The sequence below is a fragment of the Eleutherodactylus coqui genome, chromosome 7, assembly GCF_035609145.1.
Source record: "Eleutherodactylus coqui strain aEleCoq1 chromosome 7, aEleCoq1.hap1, whole genome shotgun sequence".
Taxonomy (NCBI): domain Eukaryota; kingdom Metazoa; phylum Chordata; class Amphibia; order Anura; family Eleutherodactylidae; genus Eleutherodactylus; species Eleutherodactylus coqui.
This window is the reverse complement of record NC_089843.1, coordinates 59,368,397-59,390,919: the sequence shown is the minus strand read 5'-3', so window position 1 is coordinate 59,390,919 and position 22,523 is coordinate 59,368,397. Positions and strand designations below refer to the sequence as shown.

At 44.2% G+C, this 22,523-nt stretch overlaps 1 protein-coding gene across 2 annotated transcripts; it reads right to left on the bottom strand.

The window, feature by feature from the left end:
• Window positions 1–333: 333 nt before the first annotated feature.
• Window positions 334–21,871, bottom strand: LOC136572487 (OCIA domain-containing protein 2-like). 2 transcript variants are annotated; one of them, XM_066573093.1, is made up of 8 exons: window positions 21,815–21,871; window positions 13,497–13,575; window positions 7,048–7,132; window positions 5,175–5,228; window positions 3,306–3,353; window positions 3,029–3,185; window positions 1,479–1,572; window positions 334–414 (listed from the first exon to the last, which is right to left on the bottom strand). In XM_066573093.1, the coding sequence occupies exons 2-7, from the start codon at window positions 13,557–13,559 to the stop codon at window positions 1,485–1,487; spliced, it is 495 nt and encodes a 164-aa protein (XP_066429190.1). In that variant the 5' UTR covers window positions 13,560–13,575; window positions 21,815–21,871; the 3' UTR covers window positions 334–414; window positions 1,479–1,484. The 2 variants fall into 2 exon arrangements, with proteins under 2 accessions (XP_066429190.1, XP_066429191.1); XM_066573094.1 differs by lacking the exon at window positions 21,815–21,871 and having other exon boundaries at window positions 1,449–1,572; window positions 13,497–13,713.
• Window positions 21,872–22,523: the final 652 nt, after the last annotated feature.

Genomic DNA, 22,523 nt, shown 5'->3' with positions numbered 1-22,523 from the left:
CTCCCGATTCTACAATCAAGCAGGAGCAGGTTGGATCCTCGCATGTCAGGCACAGCTGAGGATATGGAAGAGAAGGGAGAAGAGGTTTTTAATTGCTTCTGCCTTCTCTTTTCCAGGCTACATAGCGCTCAATGAGAGCTATGTACTAAAGAGATGGGTGACGTGACTGCCGGCCCCCCCCCCCCTGCACAGAAGAGCTGCAGGGTCCTAGCGGGCAGGGGTCAGCTTTGTTAGTGACAATGGTCACTACAGGGGAAGTTTTACGTAGATTAGTTTTCATGGGAGAGGAGATATGAAATCTACTTCAGAGTCATTTGGGACAAGATGCTGGAATTGTTTTTACAAAACTTTTATTAAACAAAAAGAGGATTAGATATTCAGGCCAGGCGGCGCTTCCACATTCATGGCGGTAACCTAAAGAGACAAAGAAGGAAAGATGAACACAATCCGGAATCACAACACAATCCAATGTGTTTAATGCGCTTGTGAATACGGCTTATCATAGCTGTTCATGTGACATTTGTTACACGGGTGGTTCAGGTGTGTACGTGGTTGGTCCAGTATTTGGTGGATGGGTCTATAGTGCTAGGTCTTGTAGTGACAGCAGTTGGGAGCACTGTGGCCCTTGCTTGCCCTCATAGTCCAGGTAGCCTGATATGAAGAGCACAAGCTCTGGGGGAGCCAAAGCTTTATGTCACAGTATGTTCCTCACATGGGCGTACTTTGTGCTCAAAAACTAAGATACGTACCAGGTTTTATTTTTGTGCACGAGCATAGCACACATTAAAGCCAATTTAACTTAATTGCCCATTAAAATCAATAAGCGCATACTTGCATGTACAAAACAAAACACCCACACATAAAAATACAACACCCATCATGCAATGGTCTTGGTATGAATAAGCTCTTAGGAGCAATATCTCTAGGAAATGTTGTGGTGCGACAGCATCAATCTGGAAATTTAAGTTCCAGACATGGGGAGGTCTTTAATCAGGGTGATCGCCCTGCTTCTAGGCGGGGTCCATCACACCAAAAGTTGGTTAGGGATTGCATTTCCATCCCCGTATTTCCATTGTGGTTTGCCCTACTTTGTGTTCTCTGCTTTCTGGCATTATAGTACATGTCTATTTAGCCAGTGTGGCAAAGCTATGTCAAAGGCTGCCATCACACTGGCAATAATAATCGTGCCATGTGAGAGCGAGGGAAAAAAAACATGCAGAATTATGGAACCCATGCTTTTGAATGGTTTCATTCACATCTGCAAGGTTTCTCCTCATGCAATGTTGCAAGACTGGGGGGTGGATAAGACGGGTCATGATTGGTTTCCTGCATCGTGCTGCAATGTAATACAGGAAAACATTGCATCTTTTGAATGGGGTCATACACATGAGCATAAATCTTGCATGATTTTCTCAGCCATGTGAAAACAGCCTTATTCTAATACACACACAGTCCCCAGCAGCGGAGAGGATACCCACGCGGGTTCAGGAGGAGTCGGTGGTGGGCTGGGTGGGCTGCTCTTTACCCTTGGTGCATTCCTTCTTGCAGTCCTCACAGGTGTGGTGACAATGCCTAGATGTACAGAAATACTATGGTTACTGTGGGGTTAGTCATCCAGGAGAGACTTGTATTGCCAGCAGTTATTTGTCAGTAAACACACACATCTAGCACAGTCAATAATGGATAATAAGTATGGCTGCCCCAGGGCCAAGGCTCCAGGGGGCCCGCAGTCACCCAAGTTACCCCCAATGATATTCTGGCGCTAAGGAAATGTTAAACGGAAAAGTTATACTCTTGCACCGCTCCTGGCCTCGCAGTCCATGCTGTCCACCCGCTGAGTTCTTGGTAGAGCGATCATGTGACATGCGTGTGATTGTTGCAGCCGATAACTGGCCTCATTGACCACTCTACCTGGAAGTGAGCGGGCAGCACAGACTGCAGAGGCGGAGCAACACGGGTGATTTTTTTTTCTTAATGCTATACACCACAACTCAGTGGGGGCAGGGGTCACCATTATTCAGTGGGGTGGGGGTGGGGCATAATTGCTAAGTGAGGGACATTACTCAGTGGGGGCAGGGGTGACCATTATTCAGTGGGGTGGGGGGCATAATTACTAAGTGAGGGACATTACTCAGTGGGATCTATATGGAGCATTATTACTGAGTGGGGCCATATATGGTGTGTTACTGAGTGTGAATGTCCTTTTGTGTGTATGTGTGCAAACACACGGGAGCGGGCAAGATACATGGGTATATGTGCATTTTGGCCGTGCAAATATGAGTTTGCAGGAATGCGCTTATGCCCGGGAGAATGAGCCCTTATGGGCAATCATGTTGGGCCTATTAGGGTATTTTCACACATCCACACAGTGCCTTATGTGGTGCAGAGTGCTAAGGCAGCAGAAATGCAGTCCTAAGCTCTCGCTCACAACCTGAAGGTTGTGAGTTCAATCTCCGCATGGTTCAGCTGGCCAGTTCAAGGTAAACTGAGCCTTCTATCCTTCAAGGTCGGTAAAATGAGTACCCAGCTTGGTGGGGGTAATAAATTACTTGAAAGCACTGTGGAATAAGTTGGCGCTAAACAAATAAGATTTATTTTATTACAATGGATTTGGTACAAAATGTATAGATCTGCAACAGAACAGCTGGAAATGGGACAACTCCTCTATGGCACGGTGAGCAGCAGCCTTGTTGCTGCCAAAAGCCATGTAGGCATGAAAGTCTGTGTAGTCTTGAAATCCAGCACTTTGTGTTAATTGATTGACAATTTAAAATGGTCATGTGATTTATGGGCCAACAATGAATTTTGAAATTGTCTATTAGGGCATGTGGACAGCGGATACCCGTAGGAGACAATCCCTTTAATAAAATGGTTCAAACTTTGTTTAGACCAATGTTACATTCTGATATTAGGGCTGCATAGAACGATCAATGTCATTTACATACAAGTCAGTGGATGTCATCAAGAGACTAATAAGCAGCTATACACGACAGCTCTGAACACCGGCGTCCATACTTTTTACACATACTTGTGATAATGTCTGGAAAACCCTGGACCGAAGGGACCAGCCATGCCTGGGGCAAAGCCAGCTTCGAATGGACACTCCAACCCTAGTTTCTCAAACTTTTTCTGGCACGCTCCCATATAGGACATCTTTCCAATGACAAACCCAAGGAAGCCAGCCACTATAACACAAGGACATTAGTTACTTCACAGTAGATTAGTCATTCATTTACCATTTTCCTCAAACATGTTTGCATTCAAAAGAGGCTGCGATTAGTAATAGACAAGGCCCTCGTACTTACATGCAAGCTTTGGCAGAGAACCAAAGCGTGGGTTTTTTGATAGATATCCTGCAAGGGAAAACAAGTCCAATTAACTATTATTTACAACATTTAGGCTAGCCATACATATTATACAGCAGTCAGTCCCCTCCCCATACAATATGCATGATCAGCTTGGTTGAGTGTGCATGTTTTCCCAATGGGGAGAAGGGAATAAGCTGCTGCCATACCCCTCTGACAGACTTATCGCCTCCAAGACTAAAAGGATAGGGGATGTCGAAATACAACTTCCCAACCCTTCTTAGTATCAACATCGGGAAGAGTCGTGAGGTCCCTTATACGCAAGAGATTGTCACCCACTCCTGCCATAATTGGTGGGTTTGACTGACGTTTATCTGAGGGCATACTACCATAGTATTTTTAGGGGCTCTGATTTTTGGGGTTTTTAGATAAATAAAATGTACATTTATTTAGCCACTAACCAATGGGTGATGTTTACATGCTTTAGTGTTGGCTGCTTTTTAGCTCTATAATCCACAGATGATTTTGAGTCAAAATCCATACCAATGGTGAGAAAGGTCAATGGGGGTCCCCTCTGAGTTAAAGAGAATCATTTTGCTGGCACAGAGAGGAGTTGTGTGCCATAGCTCAACAACATGTTATTAAAAGCAGCTGCTGGTGAAATACTCCCCTTGCTTCATGAATGATCCATGCACCCTTGAGAAACATGAATACCAGATGCCCAACTTCTCATACCCAAATATTCCTAAAGCAGTAGTAGTGTATAAGACAGCAGCAAGCTTCCCCGCTGTGCAGGAGGCCATGGAGCACCACCTCCCTAAGAGCCAATATATAGAGGGTCACAGCATTATGAGGGAGACACCCAACAATTCTAGAAAGCTGCCTTATTTACAAAGGACCAGTTACGATAGGAACAACACTTCAACATTTTGGAAGTTTTTCACTCAACCCTGCTGAACTTTATTCTAACTGGACCTCTGTAAATGAGCAGCTTCCTGGGATTGTTGGGATGCTATGACTCCATCTCCAAATATTCCTTAGACAATTTAAAAAAGGTGCGGTTGTAGACTGTAGGCATGCTTCTCCCAGGTTCAGCTCCTATATGGAGTAACTTGGGAAGACTCTACCTGCTGGCTGAGTAGTTAGGTAATCCAGTGGGTGGATATTTAAAGGAGCAGCTTACAGTCTAGTAGTGGCTCTGCTGAAAGCTGGTGTGTGTGACCTAAAAATGTGATCTGCAATTATAGTTGCTCAAGTCTATTGTTTTGTAAGCTGGCAGGGAGAAGCTCTCCGCCTGTTAGAAAGGGTTCTTCTGTGCATTATGGTCAGCTAACACCAGCATGCGGTAAAACTGGCTTTGTTCCGCAATTTTGACTGTGCATCTCATGCAGTCTTCCTGTTTTGTTTTTTTTGCTTCCTGCCCTGTCGCATTTTGATGCAGTGTAATTGCATCTGTATGGCGTTTTGTACACACCTAGAGCCATATTCTCTATATCGCATGCAATAACGTTTTGGAAAAAAGACATGATCCCAGCAAAGGCGATCCCAAGCTAGCCCACATCACAATGGGTATTCCTATACAGTATCATTCATGGCATTTCCAGCTAGAGGTCAAACCCACAATTATCTCCAATCTCGTTCTGGCTCACTGCAATTATGGAAACAACCCAACTATCTGTTACACATAGTTCCTATAACTTTCATTCACTTCTAGGGGAGTTATGGAAATAGTGTAGAACAGCCTGTTCAGCCGTTTCTATAATCCAGGCTACTGATTGCTGTGACATTAGGATGATTATTCCCATCTCAGCCTCATTCAGACTGCAGCAGATGGATCTTGTCCTTGTGTAGCTTGATACATATGCTTACCCTGATGAATGAGGACTTGCGTGCCTAGCATGCTTGTAACGGACAGAGGCAGAGCTGAAAGAACAAACACCAGAGATGAGGACCAAAATATTTAGATACAGCTTCAGTCAGGCATTACAGCATTAACTTTTTCATCCTTAAAATCTCTCTAATCATAGACAACCTTCCATAAATTGAAAGTAAAAGCCAATGAGAAGTTTTGTAATATGGCATATATTATAGCCCCCCCTTCTGCCCCGTGCACATAGACTTCTGTAGAAGTCTACATGTCTGTCTTCAGCTGCCAAGATGGCAAGCAACGAGGAAAGCTGAAGGGGCATAGCGCTTGTGTGAGCGCTGCAGCCTCCTCATTTCAGTGATCAGCAGGGGTCTCTGCAGCAGGAGCCCACCGATCCAACCTTGACAGTCTGAAAACAGTGCATTTACACTTTAAATACTTGCAAGAACTCCGCTGTGTAAACAGCCCAAGAGCCCATGCATATGGCCATATTATGACCGTTTTGTATAGTGCCGTAAGAAGACTTTTATGGAGGTAAATTACCCCGTTACTGTATCTCCATATATGGCCTTATTCAAAAGACAAGTCCCTCCCTGTCTGATACTGTACAAATCCAACAAAAGTAGAAGTTATGGCATGCTTTAAGCTCATAAAATTTGGCACATGTCCAATTTGCACAAAAATTGTGACCTTTTGACAGGTAAGCCAATTTTCCAAAAGGAAGAAGTGTCAGTAGTGGGCCAGCTCCTCTCTGCGCATGTGCTGCAGAGAGGAGATGCCGGGAGCCGGTGACCCGCAGGCCTCTGCAGGGACACGGGACCGCATCCCGCTGCGAGAATCCTCTCAGCGGGATCCAACCCGGACGTCTGCAGGCGGCCTATGATGCACATTTTACGCTCTATGCAAGAAACTAATGACCAATTCAATAAGGCTTTGTTTATAATTTCTGTAACTACATTGAAAAACCCTTCAGTAAAAAAAAAAAAAATTATATCATAAACTAGCGTAAATTATACTAGAAATCCAATCCAGTTCCTTGCTGGGGTAGACTTACATGCAGGAGCACAGAGCAGCCAAATACCCCCAACACTGTATATGAAGAGTTGTGTGCCTCTTTATACATTAAGTATATCGAACACAAACAGGGATAATATTAAGGCTTCATGGGCGGTCATGCATGCTCTATGCCACTGCGCATGAGTCCTAAGACCCAAACAAAGAACATATACTTAGACCTCACAAGTGTTCAGAATACGGTAGGACAGTCTTTGATTTAAGTGATGTCTGAATGGCCCAAAAACCCCTCCCCGGCCATTCCAAAAATTCCCAACCTTTGTATAACATAGTTTGTCTTCCCGCACAGAAGTGTATAGTAACAAATAGTAATAAACTTCAGGCGTGCTCTAAAAACGCACCTCTCAAGGAGGCCTACCATATCTCCTAAACCAAACCCCTTTGTACTCTGCCTGATAACATGCTCTCTGACCTACTGACTGCAGCTCCTGCTAGCTGTAATCTACCAGCATCTGCAGTCATATCGATTCCACCACTATATGGCCTGAGCATTGCCTGTGTGTATATCACCCCTCACACTCCACCGCGCCATACCGTGCACATCTCCAGCCCCTATAACGTCTGTATCACCCCATTACTTGTAGTATGTAAGCTCGTTGAAGCTGGACCCTCACCCCTACTGTCTCCATCAATTGATTACTTCATGTAACTGTGGTATTGTTTTATTTTCCCTGTATTGTAAGCGCTGCGGAATATGTTGGCGCTATATAAATAAAGATATCATCATTATCAGAGTTTGAAACCAGGTCTAAGAAGTATCCTTATATTTACACAAGATGTAATAGTAGTTATACTGATTACCTCTGTACCAGAAGCTCTCCTCTTTACATTCCTTGATAGTCTTAAAGAACTTTTCCCTGTTCTCATGAGACATGGAGGAATGCGTCTGTAATATAAGAAGTACAACTTCATGAACATGTATATAGACATGCATTTACAACACGGTATTCAAAGGAAGCAATGCAGAAAAGCACACACACACACACACACACACACACACACACACACACACACACACACACTTTTGGCTGCAAGCCCTGATGGTCAATCTGTGTACCAGATTGTTCTGTAATGCAGATACCTGCAGCATCTCGCCGTCAGTCATGCGCAGTACAGTTTGCCCCCTCAATATTTGTATTCCCTGCACCATTGCCCAGCAATCACACGGGTACCCGCAGCCCATATACAGTACAATGTTAATTGCATATGGGCTGCAGTTCGGATGGCCTACATTGACTTAAATAGAGTGAGTCCGTGGCAAAGTAGAGCATGCTGCGATTTTTCTTCCACTTGTGGAATACGCAATTCGTATCCACAAGTGAGAAGGAAAAAACAAAAGTTCATTCCTTTCAATGCCAACATTTTGCCGTGAATCCTCCACACGGACGCCAATCGCAGATTCCACAATTGGAATCCGTTTGTGTGAGACCCCCTTACAGTAATTGAACTTGCGCCAGTCTGACACCGAGGACCTATTATTTCTGTACGTTTGTGGTTGGACAGTCTGTTTACACTACATGGTGTGTGGCATGCCAGCGCTAATAAACATTCCCCATTGTATTCATGAGATATATAATTATTAAACCCACCTTCTATTTTACAGTTCCAAATACACAATCAAATGGGAGGCTAGAGCAGCATGAGAGAGCTTGTAAAGTTTGCTTTGTATGTGCTTGTTGGTTCAAGCAGTAGTTGCACACACCCTTACTGTAATTGTGGCGAGGGGTGGAAATGAGCGAGAGGTTAGGACAGTGAGTAACAAAACTAGTGACAGGGAACAAGTCTAGGCTGGACTGACATCTGCAGTGTTTACAGTATAAAGGAGGCCTAAGGGCCATATTACACGGGACGATCTGTCAAGTGCAGAAGTAACAGTCATCCCAGCGATCACGCCTGCCGATGACCACTCAGTGAGCGGAGAGCGCTCCATTCACAGTCAACAGGCAGTCGTTCATAGATGAGAGGCTACCCGTTTACACCGGCCAATCGATGTTTGATTTTTATGCCTGCACAATCTTAATGGGGAACAAATTATCGTTCAGATTCACACAATCCAGCAAGAATCTGAACCATAATCATTCCATGTAAAAGGGCTCCAAGGTCTCATTTGTTCTTGCAAACTTTGCTCAGCATTGTAAGTCAGTATTAATAAGGAGTAGGTCGAAAACACCGAGGAGGTACAAATCTTTCCATTATACATTTTATATGGTTGCGACTTAGAAATATTGATACAAGTATATCGCTCATATACCTTGGCACACGGTGGATTTATTGCAGAAATTTCAGTAATGGTTCTATTCCTTAGGGCTCTTTCCCACGAGCATATATCGGCCCGTAGTTTTCACAGCCGGCCAATATGCGCTGTGATCTGATGCATTGGATTCTAATGCATCAAATCACATGGGCGTATTTCTGAGACGTAAAAAACACCCAGCCAAGCCAATATAGCACCGGGCGTTTTTACGTCGGGCCCAAAACATAGTCCTGGAACTATCTTTTGGTCCGGAATACGTCGGCTGCTGCATGAGTTCCTATGGGAGCCCATGGCAGCGGTTGTAGGTGGAAGGGAGTTAGTTTAGCAGCGTGGCTGCTAAAATTCCCGCCCTCTGATGTCCTTTCCCCACGCAGGCTCCTCTCTTGTTCCTCCCTGCTCATTCTGTGCAATGGGAGGGTAGGGGCAGGGCGGAGCTAAGCGATGGTCTGCCCCACCTCCTCCCATTGATGGCCATGGACAGGGGGCGGGATGTGGGCTGAGCTAAGTGCCTGCCCTCTCCCCACCTCTTGTTCATAGACATCAATGGGAGGAGGCGGGACAGACCACTTAGCTCCGCCCCCATCCCTCCCATTGCACAGAATGAGCGGGGAGCCTGTGATGGGGAGGGAGGGGAAGTGGGCGATGGCCTGGTGAGCTCGGCCCATTTGGGCCGGGCTCACAAACGTTTCATTTGTGCGCCCGTTCACCAGATTTTCCTCTCCCAACGTAGTGCATATCAGACGGCTGTGAAAACGGCAGCCGATATGCGCTCGTGGGAATAAAGCTTTAGAAGGAGGCTTGCAAAAAATAAAATAAATAGTCTGTGTCCATGCAATTCCACCAATATGTATGTGTTACCACAATTTGCGCTATTCAATATACTGTGGGTGCCATAACCCTTCCCCTAAAAATAAATCAATACTCACCTATCCGGTGGCGTCTGGGTCCCTCGCGCTGATCTACGGCAGGCAGCCGTGTCCTCTGTGCTGACATATCACTCTTTCTGGTGACAGGGCTTTGAATACCCAGCCTCCAGCAAGCTAGTACTGTGATTGGATCAAGTGCCAGCCAATCAGAGGCGGCGCTTGATCTCTCACAGCCATTCAATGAATGACATCACTGAATAGCTGCGATTGGTTCATCGAGTGCCGGCTCTGATTGGCTGAGCCAGCGGCGCTCGAGATCCAGTCATAGCACTTGCTTGCTGGAGGTGGGGTATTCAGAGCCCCATTACCAGAAAGAGTGATATGTCAGCGCAGAGGACGTGGCAGCAGTGTGAGGGACCCAGACACCGCCGGCTAGGTGAGTATAAGCCCCCTCCCTCTGAAAATGAGACACTGCCTCTTTTGGGGGAAAAAAAAATCTAAGACAGTGTCTTATTTTCAGAAAAAGACTGTAGGTATTCAAATACAGGAAGGTGGGACATTCACGTACATTACAACATTTAGTATGCCAATAGGTCATTCTCATAGGGAGGCATTTGTGAGCTCGTTTACTGGGTAGGAGCTTCCCCCTTGAGCATGCTCTATTCATTTCTGAAAAACACGAAAGATGGCTTTATATTCCCAATAGTTGATCACTTGTTATAAGGTCACTGTGATATGAAGGAATGCTTCCATCCAATAGATGGCGCTGTAGAGGTATTTTTCCATCTTTCTTGTTCGTATATATTTCCCAGAGGACCACTGCCTTATAAGTCTCCTTACTTAGATTTAAGGTGTCCCCACACCCATTCTGGGGGCTCTCCTTGGGGAGAGACTGTACCATCCCCTGATTTACTCACCCCCTAGGTGTCTCCACAAACGTTTTGGGTGCTCTCCTTAAGGAGACATGACACCTATCCTATTTATTTCTGACTTGCTGTCCAGAAGAAATACTTCCTGTGTTTCTCTTCAGTCATTTCCTGTTCTTCAAACAAAGACATTCCTTTTTGCCATGCGGGCTGTCACTTGAGCCTTGGGATCTTCTGCTGATAAAACTAGTCTGACCTGTTTAGATCATACAGGAGAGTGGAAATGGTCCCTTCCCCAAGGAGTTTAGAGACTCTAGACATGAGTAAAGGTGCATTTACACGGGACGACTGTCGGGCAAATGATGCCAGACAGTCATCCCTGTGTCTCCGCACTCCCGTGCTGTCACACGGGAGCTAGCAGAGCTGTCTCGCTCACAGAGCAGCCAGCAGAGGGCGGGACAGTGCAGGAGATTCCTCTAACTCCCCCGCCCCTCTTTATTGCCAAAACACAGCGGCCGCTCACTATTGAACGGCTGCTGTTTAAACTAAACGATGAGCTCATCATTTATGAAGCATAAAAAAGTTATACATTGCTGTAGTTTATAATGCATTTTCTTATAGCGAAAAGAATCCATTTTTGTGATAATTGTGCTAAGAGCTGCCATAGTAATAAGAGGCTTGGTAAGTATTTTTTATTTATTTATTTATTTTTTTAATTCCTCCAAAAAGTGGGTGCACCAGGACTAGACTGTTGATGACCCATCCTCATGATAGATCATCAATATCAGATTGGTGGGGGTAATGAGCATCAGGCTGCCCCTATCCAGAAAAAGCACAGTTTCATGCTTTGTCCAGTGGCCTGGAATGATACTGCAAGCTCAAGAGAGCTGCAATACCATTCCAGACCACTACATGCTGTACAGAGCTGTGCCAGCTCCAGCACAGACCCTTCAAATTAGCTCATTGGTAGGGGTATTGGGGTTGGACCCCATTGATCTGATATTGATACTCTATCCCATGGATAGGGCTTCAATACTATAGTACCAGAATAAGCCTTTAATTTTCTGAGGACACATGCATGTGGCTTAATTAAAACGCTATTTAGTTTATAGCTGCCATAGATTGTACAAGTCCTCTACTGTACTTCTCTCATATACAAAGACACACATTTTTTCCTGCTGCATGCTATACAAATTAAAGGGAAATAAAATAAAAACAATCCATAGGCATGATGCTGTTGGGAAGTGATGCTTCCAGGGAAGAATATGCATGTATATTCCAAGTCTGACAGAACCTGTATGTAACGCACAAAGGCTGTGTGCCTCTGTACGACCTGCATGTACAGGACCCTGATGAAGGGCTCCTTCACATCTATACATTAAAGTACAGATCAAATCTGGATGCACAATACAGATTTAGTAATTTTTTGTTAAACGATTAGCTACTATTTTTTGCTGTTCTAATGTAACAGAAAACTAGATGGCAAGAAGAAATTATATATATATATTTTTTTAAATTGAAGCCGTTGACTTCTATGGGATGAAAACGGTAATCAACAAGAAAAAAAAAAGGCAGGGGCGAATGACAAACTTCTAACATACAATTGCGGTTGAGCAGAAGGCTGGATTTGAGAGGCGACAAGGGGGCATGTAGGTTGAGACATTGCAGCCTCGGCATATATGCACCAGGCCAGGGCAGTCTGCATAGGTGCACAAACGTTAGATTTGTGCATGCGTTTTTAAGTCGCCAGCGGACGAACATAACGCAGACGCGCGTGTGAATCCAGCCGAAGTCAAATTAGCAGGGCTAATTTGCGGAACTTAGCCCCGCCCCCACCTCCTTTCATTGCAAATAGTGCAGAGGGGCGGAGAGGAGGCAGAGAGGGGGCGGGAGCTCAGTTCCTGCTCCTGGCTCTTCCATCCTCCCCCCCTGCAGATGAGGACGACGTATATCGGCTCGGTGTGAAAACCGAGCCGATATATGTTTGTGTGAATTCAGCCTTAAGTAGGGTCTACGTTTATACTGAGCAGAATAATATGTTCTGGGTCTTCATAAAAACAACAAATACGGGTATTTACAGGGAACACATGATGATGAAAGAACGTCATTCATCATCGCTGCGCTCTGTATATGTTTACTTTCAGTTGTATCTTTCAGCTCTCTAAATGCTGGAACTGTATACTAAAAAGTCAAAACACTAATGTGGAAAGCACTTAAGACAAAGAATATAGTCACACAGGGCTTCCCCCACAGCCCTAATAAAAGCCATTCCATTTTTTCACCAGGTGTGCAATTTTCATCTGCTTATACACACAGAGGAAGAAAGAAAATCAAACAAAAAACCCAACCCACCACTTTGATTGGTTCTGTACACTATTTTTTTTTTAAACACACCCATAGACTTACATGGGCAGGTTTTGTATTTATTATATTTTTTTTTTCTTACATCTCCATATGATAATATGCTTTATTTGCTTTTATTTTTACAGACAGAATTATTGTTCGTGTGCATATACTGCAGCACAAGCAATTTTGGCTAGGGGCCCCTTCATACAGACAGCAGATGTTCACACTTCACATCTTTTTTGTATGTTGTTGAACTGTGAAAAAGAGAAAAAGAGCTACATGCGGTTTTTGAGCTACTTTGCGGTTCAGAAATGTACTAAAACTGCACCATAAGATGCAAACTGTGAATGCAGCCCTAGAGGAGCACCAAGCAATGCTGGTTTAAGTGGTCTTTAGATAGCCCAACACACTAGGGAAGAAAAACTAGTCCCCAATAAGGACCTTTCACACATATGGAATATTTCTGCAATACGCATCTAAAAAGGTGCAGCTGACTGCTACTGTGGAGTTCTGCTAATTATAATAAATATATATTACACACAACAAACGAGCATTCATTCATTCAAGGCAGATTTATACGGATTAAGGCTTGTGCCGGATCATCAGTCTGCATAAAACGGCCTGAACAATAGCACAGGTGTGAGCGCTCCTCCACCGTAGGCAGATACCAGCATCTACGTGCATTACTGACAAGCATTGCGAGCACGAACATAATAGGGGAACGTGCTAGAATATACTAGACAGTTGTGGAAATGTTATTCCACTCTTCAGTCTACGCAGGATTGTGCTGGACAATACGAGTCAGTGACCCCCAGCCTGTGACCCCCCAACTCTTGCATGCACATAGTAGCAGAGTCACAGGTTGGGTGGAACCAGGAATATAGATAGAGGAAAGTAGTCCATAAAATAATGACTTACTGAGCACTTCTTTACTGCATCATTGGCACTCTGGCCGGGAACTTCTTGGGAGTCAGCTGCCATCTCTTCTGCTAGTGATCTGCAAAGAAGGAGAGTCTATAACAAAGTGCATGCAAGAACAGGAGGAGACTGCTGCAGTTATGTAGTGAGGAGGCTGGGAGTGATTCCTGGAAACACCCTTTACTAGATGACGCTGCGAGTCTCTATGGGGCCTGCGCTGGGTGCATAGGGCAGCAGTGAGCGCAGGGCTGACTCTAATCATACAGGACTGAAGGTCGAACAAGCTGCACAGCAGATATGTAGCACTGAGACATAGTAATCCCAAAAAGGAGAACACAAGTATAAGTCCTCGAGTTGTCCTCTGCTACCGGGTTATTAACCCTTTGAGGGCGCGGCCACTTTTTTTTCCTTCCTGGTTTCTTTAAAAAAAACAAACATAATTTTTTAAACTTTTCCTCCTGTCCACGGGCGATATTTCACTGCGTTACCTGCGGCGATAATCCGCACACAGGTAACGCATTGAGCGTTTTCAACAGGATAACTATGGAAAGCGCAGCCCGATGTACACGAGCAGAAAATCACAGTGAAAATCCCCTCGCGTATAAAAATCGTGGCATGTGGAAAATCGCGGTGACATTAGTGCTCCCGGTATATCGCACCGCCCATGAACAGCCGGCCTAACTGTCTTGTTTTTTGAGAGGCAGATTGTAATTTTCAATGTTACTATTTAATGTACCCTATAATGTACTGAAAAAAAGTGCTAAGCGGAGTGAAATGAAAAAATCGTGCCATTTTTAGGGGGTCTTGTTTTTAGGGCTTATTCACACGTCCGTATATCGGCCGGGTTTCTACGCCTGGCTGGTAATACGGTGTCCCTTTCTGCAGGGGGAGGAGGTGGGCTGGGCCGGAAACAGTGCACTCAGCTCCCGCCACTATTAGCAATGGGAGGGGGCGGGATAGGGCAGAACTTAGCTCCGCCCCCACTCGACCCTCCCATTGCAAACAGTGGCATGGGACGTGTGAATAAGCCCTTATAGTGTACACAGTGCTACAAAAATGACATGAAAAAGTTATGATGTGATTCAGTACGATTACAGTGATACCAAATTTAGTTAGTTTTTTTTTGTTCTGGTTATTTAAAAAAAATAAACAATGTTTAAGGCCGATTCACACGATATGCGCTACATCCTTGCAGAATGAGCCTTGCCAATTTGCACGTGAAATTGCCTTTTTTACTGTACTTTATGAGCGCGCAAACTATGCGCTTTTGTGCATGCAAAAAGACACGTGACAATGCCATTGGAATGGCCAGTTTGTGTTATGAGTTCACTATGTGCTAATCCACAGGAAAATATAACATTGCGTGTTTTTTTACACAACTGAAATGCGCACACAAAACACATACATGGGAACGAACCCATTGAAATCAGCTCTGCTTGGTACACCATGCACATACCAACAGCTAACACAAGGTGTATGCCCAGCAATTCTGAGGAAGGGGCGTTGACCCGAAACGCGTCTTTTTTTGCTGGTAGAAAATAAAACGGAGAAGCTGCACCTACACCCATCACATTTTTCTCCTTCACACAAACCATCAGTCTATGTGAAAAAAATGCCTGTCCGTGTGCGGTCCGTGAAATACTCGAACAATACATAATAGATTTGCAGTGGAGTCTTCACAGTAGGAAAATCTACAACAAATCCTCACCAAAAATCTGCACCTTTTGGCGTGGATTTTGAAAGTTTTTGATAGATCTCATGTGCATATGCCTAAATAGGAATATTGTGATATTGGAATGGGCCCCTCTATTGTCCACGACGGAGGTTATATTCCTCATAGACTTGTTAGGGGGGTGGAGGATGCACTAAAAGGTAGGCCAGATGGGTCAGGGATCTAGCTGTTGAATTCCACAGGTGCATGGTAAGAGAATGCTGATACTAAGACACCCATATTTTTTCATATGACGTTTCATGGTCCATAAGAATAGCTGCCAACTTCTCATTGACCATGATCCAAGAAATCTTAGTTTTCACGAAGTCGATGCTAACTGAAGTCTTCCTCCACGAGCGAGTGATTGATATTCGTGCTGATAGAAAGCAATAAGCTATCCATTTGTGTATGGGTCTGGGAGTGTTGGGGATACTCCTGCCCAAGAGAGCTTCTCAACGTGATTTGTGTAGCGATAAGTATATGATGGAGAATAATAGGGTGTATGCCTGAACCCAAAAATGATGGAGCTTTGGGCAGTTCCACCAAGCGCATAAAAGGGTGCCCTCACCTCTACATCCCATAAAACATAGGCCTGATGTTCCCGGGAACATGTTGGAGATTCTCCTAGGAATCATGTACCATCTCATTAGGAGTTTCTTGCCAGCCTCAGTGATTGATGCATTGATGGAGAGTTTTGCTATAGTTAAAGTGATTTTATGCCAATCCTACATTAATTGATAATTCTTCGCCCAATTCCATTTCCCATCTCTTCATGTTGGGAAGCTTATCCATAGGTGTTGTAAAGTTAGAGTATAGTTTGGCAATTATTCCAGGGCCCCTGATATTTGTGTTGCAAAGGCTTTTGAAAATGGTCATATTGGCCAAATCTCGTGTGTTTACGGAGAGAGATAATACATAGTGCTTAATTTGTTGAAGGCAAATGATCTCTGAGTTTGGTTTTGAATGGACTGCTGGGAAATATTCGAATTGTCTGAAGCCTAGTCTGTCAACAAAGTTGACTATTACGGTGACTTTTCTAGCTATCCACCATCCAAAGTCAGTTTCATTGGTACCAGGGGGGAAAGCTGCATGGCTGAATATGCTTGATATAGGAAGATGTCTAGATATCAGGTTATATCTTTTGGATAGTCTGTCCCATAATGCCAGAGAGGATAGGGTAGGACTCATAATTGCTTTTTTGTGTTCCGTTCTATGCCAAAAAACCCTTTGAGTGATTGTGGGAAAACTGCCTGTGCTTCAATCGATACTCATTGGGGCTTATCGTGGTGGGAGAAAATAGAGGTTAATTGTGCTAACTGGGCTGCGTGGTAGTACTTTAGGATGTTAGGAACTCTCAGGCCTCCTGCGCTACAAGACACATATAAGGTGGGTTGTTGGATGCGTTTGGATTTGTTAGACCAAATGAAGGTCAACAGTTTGGATTGTAGGCATTTCAGATCTACTGCTGGGATTGGGATAGTCAAGGCATGAAAGAGATATAGAATTTTTGGGAGCCATGACATTTTGATTGAGTGGATTCTGCCTAACCAGGAGAGATTATGGGATGCCCAAGTATTCAGGTCTTTTTCCAGGGTCTTAAACAGGGAAGGATAGTTAGCTTGGTATAAGGTCTCAAAGGAGTTTGTGAGATGTATTCCCAAGTAAGGAAGGCTCTTAACAAACCATTGGAAGTTGAAGCTAAATTTCAAGAGTTTTAGCATAGGGGGATGTAAGTTTAGGTTTAAGGCCAGCGATTTAGTGTCATTGACTGTGACGCCCGAGATTACTCCAAATTTGTCCAGGATGTGATATATGTTGGGGAAAGAAGTAAGGGGGAGGGGGATGAACAGCAAGACATCATCTGTATAGAGGGAACATTTGTGTTCCTGTCCCCCAGTGTGGATACCCTTCACCTTTTCGTTTGCTCTGATCATTGTTGCTAAAGGTTCAATTGCTAATGTGAATAGGTGAGGCGATAAGGGGACAGCCCTGCCGCATTCCCCACTTAATGGTTATTGCGTCGGACTGGAAGCCACGAATCCAGACTGAAGGCGAGGGGAAGGAATACAGCGCTTGAATGAGAGTCATGAATTTCATTTCAAATCTCATTCCTTCTAGAATATAGAAAAAATATTGCCATGATAATGAGCCAAAAGCTTTGCGTAGATCTAGGCTAATGAGAAGACCTCGCTTATTCTCTTCCCCTTCCCATCGAGATCGCACGGCCGAGATTATGTCAATTGTCCGTCTTGTTTGATCAGTGGCTTGACAACCTGGAAAGAATCCCACCTGGTCGGTTAAATATACTGGCTTATGAAGGTATTGAGTCTAATGGTCATGATTTTGGAGAGAATGTTTAAGCCATTGTTAATTAGGGTGGTAGGGCGATAGTTTTCACAAGTTGTGTGATCCTTGTTAGGTTTGGGGATAACATAAATGAAGGCTCTATTGGCTGAGAGGGATAGATATGGGGTTTGTAGGAGAGACTTGAAAAACCCTACAAGAGAGACGCCCAGGGATGCATGAAATTTCTTGAAATAAATATTGGAGAAACTGTCAGGTCCAGGGGCTCTGGAGGGTTTAAGTGATTTTATTGCCATCCATGCTTCCTCCACCATCACCTCCTCTTGGAGGATGTCTCTGTGCTTCAGTGCTAACCTAGGAAGGGCTTTATCGAACAGTTTCCTGCACATTTGGCCTGGGAAGCGTTTTTTAGTGTATAGACTATTGTAGAACTGACCGAATGCTCCTTCACTCTCAACTGGGTTTTGGCTCAAGTTGCCATTCTGGAGACATAATTTAGGGAATGCTGAGAGGAAGGGCCTTGGGCGCAAGATGCCGAGCCAGTAGTCTACCCTGTCAGTTCCCTTGTGGGAAAAATTTATATCTGGACCATCTCAATTGTTTTTCTGCTATGGTAGTCAAACATAAATTTAGTTCTGTGCATACTTTAGCGATCTCAGACCGGAGATCCTGAGAGGGATTCGTTTTATGACGTTCGAGTATGGAAGAGAATTGGGCCTCTTTTTGCTGTAATTCCATTGCCCGTTGTGCCTTCAATTGGAATGAATTTCCCTTTAACCACCACCTTGTGGGCTTCTCAATTGGTAGCATAAGATGTGTCTGCAGGGTGGTTGTACATAAAGAAGTCCTCAATAGTATCTAGGATCTCCTTTTGTACAGATTCATAATTGAGGAGAGATTCATTCAATCGCCAGTGCCCAGTTGTTTTATAGCTGGCTAGTTCAGTAACAGAGATTAAGTATGCAGAATGATCTGACAACGGCGACATCAACATTTTTGCTTAGGAAATTTTGGGGATAAATCTAGTTTGGATTAAGACATTGTCTATTCTTGTGTTTGTATTATGAGCGACTGAATAATATGTATAGACTCTATCCGTGGAGTGAGAATCCCGCTAAATATCCACGAGATCGAAAGAATGCAAAAACTTAGGGAAGCGAAGGGGCAAGGCTGTTGGGGGGGTAGGTTTTGACCTGTCAGAATTAGATTTATCGAGGGAGGTATCTAAATTAGAATCTCCAAGCATGATAATTGGGCCTTTGAAGCAGGGGAGCCAAATGGAGATTGGGATTATGCAAAAATGGGAGTTGTTTAGTGTTGGGGGCATAATAATTAAGAAGAGTGACTTGTGAACCATTAGGTGTACCCAAAATTATTAGGGACCTACTCTCATGGTCCTGGCGGATCTTCTGTAGAGCATAAGATAGAAGCCTAGATATCCATATCCCCACACCTCTCTTCTTCTCCTGAGTGAAGGCCACAGTCCCTGTGCGGCATTGCACTGGGCTGGTTGAGCTGCAGCTTGCCTCTGTTGCCTGAGATGATATCCCAACTCTGTTTTACATAGTGTTTCTTACTATGATGGGAGGCACCAAGAAAAATTTTGCTCAGAGCGCCATCTAACCCAAGGCCGGGCCTACATGCGACTCATGTCACCGCGTAGCTCTAGCCTGAGCTGCAAATAAAAAAACATTCAGGTACTGTATATGTAATGAATATTTCTACAACCAGTCTGACAGGTGTGAACATGCTGCAAGCCATGGACCCTACATTCATCTATAATGAATGACGAATGGCTGGGGGCAATGTCACAATGTCAGGGACAAGGTAGACACAGGAACTCTTATTGCATCATTCACTATTAAATTGCACAACTATGGGAAGACTTTTCACCCAAAGACAAGCCTTGTGGCTGCAATCCAGTAGCAATCAGTGATCACAGATCTGAGGCAACAGCAAGCAAGGTGTCGGGCACATGAATGCAGAGCGGTGCAATTACTACTATGACCCTGTAGTAATGTTGTAACATTATACTGTATGGAAATAAGATTGGTAACAAATAGTTTTGTCTGAAGGTTACATCAGATATACGGGGGCAAGTAGAGGACAATAAGAACTTCCTGTTAAAATTCATCTATATGTTCTCTGCTTACTGTATCCAGAATTGGTTCTTTACAGGCGTTTTCATGTAGTTTTGTTAATGTATTGTTAAACTTCACCAAAGCTGTATGGGGAAAACCTCACACATTTCTCCTTCAATTTTTAGTGTGTTTGTGTTTTTTACTGGTGAAACATAAAATAAATGTTCCACCTGTTAAAACTCAACCGAATCAAAAACTGTGGCAAAAATGTGGACTATGATGCGAGCGAAATTAGGTCTTAGTCTTAGACTACGTAGTGCCTTTGACCGTCCGTGACCAAACATCACTGTGTAGCAATGCGACCTCGCACTGCCATTGAAGTCAATGGAGTCACAGGTAGCCACGACCATGACATCATAATAGCAAAAAATCCACTGAGGTCACGGAAACCTGCAACTTGCACTGCAACTCCATTGAGTTTGATGGCAGTGTGAGGTTGCAGTTCTATACAATGATCTTTGGTTACGCGATCTCTTTCATGGCCAAAGTTGCCATGTAGCTCTAGCCTTAAGGCAAATTTACATGCAAAGATATCTTTCAAATGATTGAAAGATTATCAATCGTTTTGCCTAAAGTACTAATGGGCACTAATGCCCATTAGTACTTTATCAGCTTCATTTATGTGCAAATGAGCCTCTGGGAGCTGTTGCAGAACTGTGCAGGTGGTCTGAGCTCTGCAATTAGCTGCACTGTTTAGCCACAGGCTGTTAAGAGAATACAGTTTAACCTCTAGGTCCGAGGAGCTAACAGCCCACTGTCTGTTTTCTCTCATGGGCTGCAGAGAGAATACAATGTAATCTCCTGCTCCCGTCGAGAATACAGCGTGTGGTCTGAACGATGGTTTTTAAACTCACCTAAAAATGATCGTTCAGATGAAAAGTGCACGATAGTAGCATTTACACGCAACGATTATCACTCAAAAGCCATTGTTTTAACAAATTTTGAGCGATAATAGTTGTTTGTAAATGGGCCTTTAGACTTGGCTCTGTGTTGGACAGGTAACAGGTAATAACAAAGAGAAAGGTGAAAGATTAGTACTAACTTGGGAAGATATCAGACAAGGTCACAAATAACCAAGTTACAGTTGCTTAGTCTTGACTGCAAGCTGATTCACAGGCCAAGATAATTCAGGCAAGCAAATGGGAGATGCTACAATGCCCGCCTATTAGAAGCAGTTTGACTGGAAATATAAGCCAAAGCCAGAGTCTTCTACAGAAGGAAAAGATATCTGGTGAAGACCTTGGCTTTGGCTTATATTCCGATTTATGTTACAAGGCCTGTTAGAAAGTTGGACATTGACTTGTAGGAAGGCTACCTTCTAGTAGGTAGCGCTGCTGAGGCATTGTAACATCGCCAATTTGCATACTAAATATCCCAGGGGAGCATTGCATGGCCTTATGTCTTGTTACACCTACTTGGTGGTCCCCATAAGGAGAAACTATACCGCTCCCCACCTGAATCAGGCAAAGCCACGAACCAGTTAAGGCAATGCAGTTAAATAGAAGATCTAACTGCTTGATTCATACCACACCAGACAATGGTATAAGAAAACGGACATGAGAAAGCAGCAGAATCGCAAGAGTGATGGGTTCACCTATGCTCACCCCATAGCAACTGCAAGGCTTTGGTTCAACCTAGCTGCTTAAAATTGGGTTTATCATCGGAAAGCCTAAAATAATATATATATAGGGACTACACAACAGACATACAGATGTGCAGTAAAAACACAGGAGATACACAGTAAAATAAGCCGGTTTGACCACTCCTAATCTTTGCCTTGAGAGACACATACATATTTGAATATACAGAGACTCTTGGAGACAAATTTGCAAGTCATGCTTATTTGCAGCATGTGGCGGAGTGCAGGAGGAGGATCGAATTCTCTGCTGCTCTAAATGAGTAATGACAGTTCTCTGAGTTTCTGTAATGTTTTCTCATTTGAAATAACGTCTCAATAACCAACAGAGATAATGCGAATACTGCTGAACAAGGCCTCCTGCACATGGCAGAGCCAGATTCCACATGCGGAATCTTGCAACGGAATCTGGCCGTGGCAGCGGCAACGTCCACACGTCCCTGTTTTCTTGAATCTTATATTACTTTTTGCCCCAAAAGAGGTACAGTCTCTTATTTTTTGGAGGGTAGGGGGGGCTTATGCTCACCTGGTCCATGGCGTCTGGGTCCCTGGCGCTGATGATCTCCAGCAGCAGGCTGCAGTGTCCTCTGCGTTCACACAGAAGCCCACCTCCAGCAAGCGAGTGCTGTGAATGGCTCACGAGCGCTGTGGCTCAGCCAATCACTTGCTTGCTGGAGGCGGGTTATTCAAAGCCCTGTTACCAAAAGGAGAGTCCTGTGTCAGTGCAGAGGATACGGCAGCCTGCCGCAGCCTCGGGGAGGATCGCGAAGAGTAGGTAAATATTGATGTTTTTTACTTTTCAATTTGCTAGGGCTTATTTTCAGTGGAGGGCTTATATTTCAAGCCCCCGAAAATATGAGTAGAGCTTATTATTGGAGTAGGGATTATTTTCGGGGAAACGGTACAAGAGCTGTCTGGCTCCTTTCTCCGGCCTGGCAGTCGTCTTCTGTCTTCTGTAGGCCGGGGATTGAAAAATCCCCGCCTCCAGAATGCGCTGCCTCTGATTGGCTGAACCATCATTGAATGACAGCTGAGCGCTGCCTGTGATTGTTTACAGCGCTCAGCCAATCACAGGCAGCTCTCAGCAATTTTTTTTTTTTACAGCCAAGTCTTATTTTCAGGTAAGGCTTATATTTCAAGCCCTTCCCTGAAAATCATTGCTGCGGTGTTTGCCTGCAGTGCAACCCATTGCTTTCAATAGGGCGGCAGCATCCCATTGAAAGCAATGGGATAGT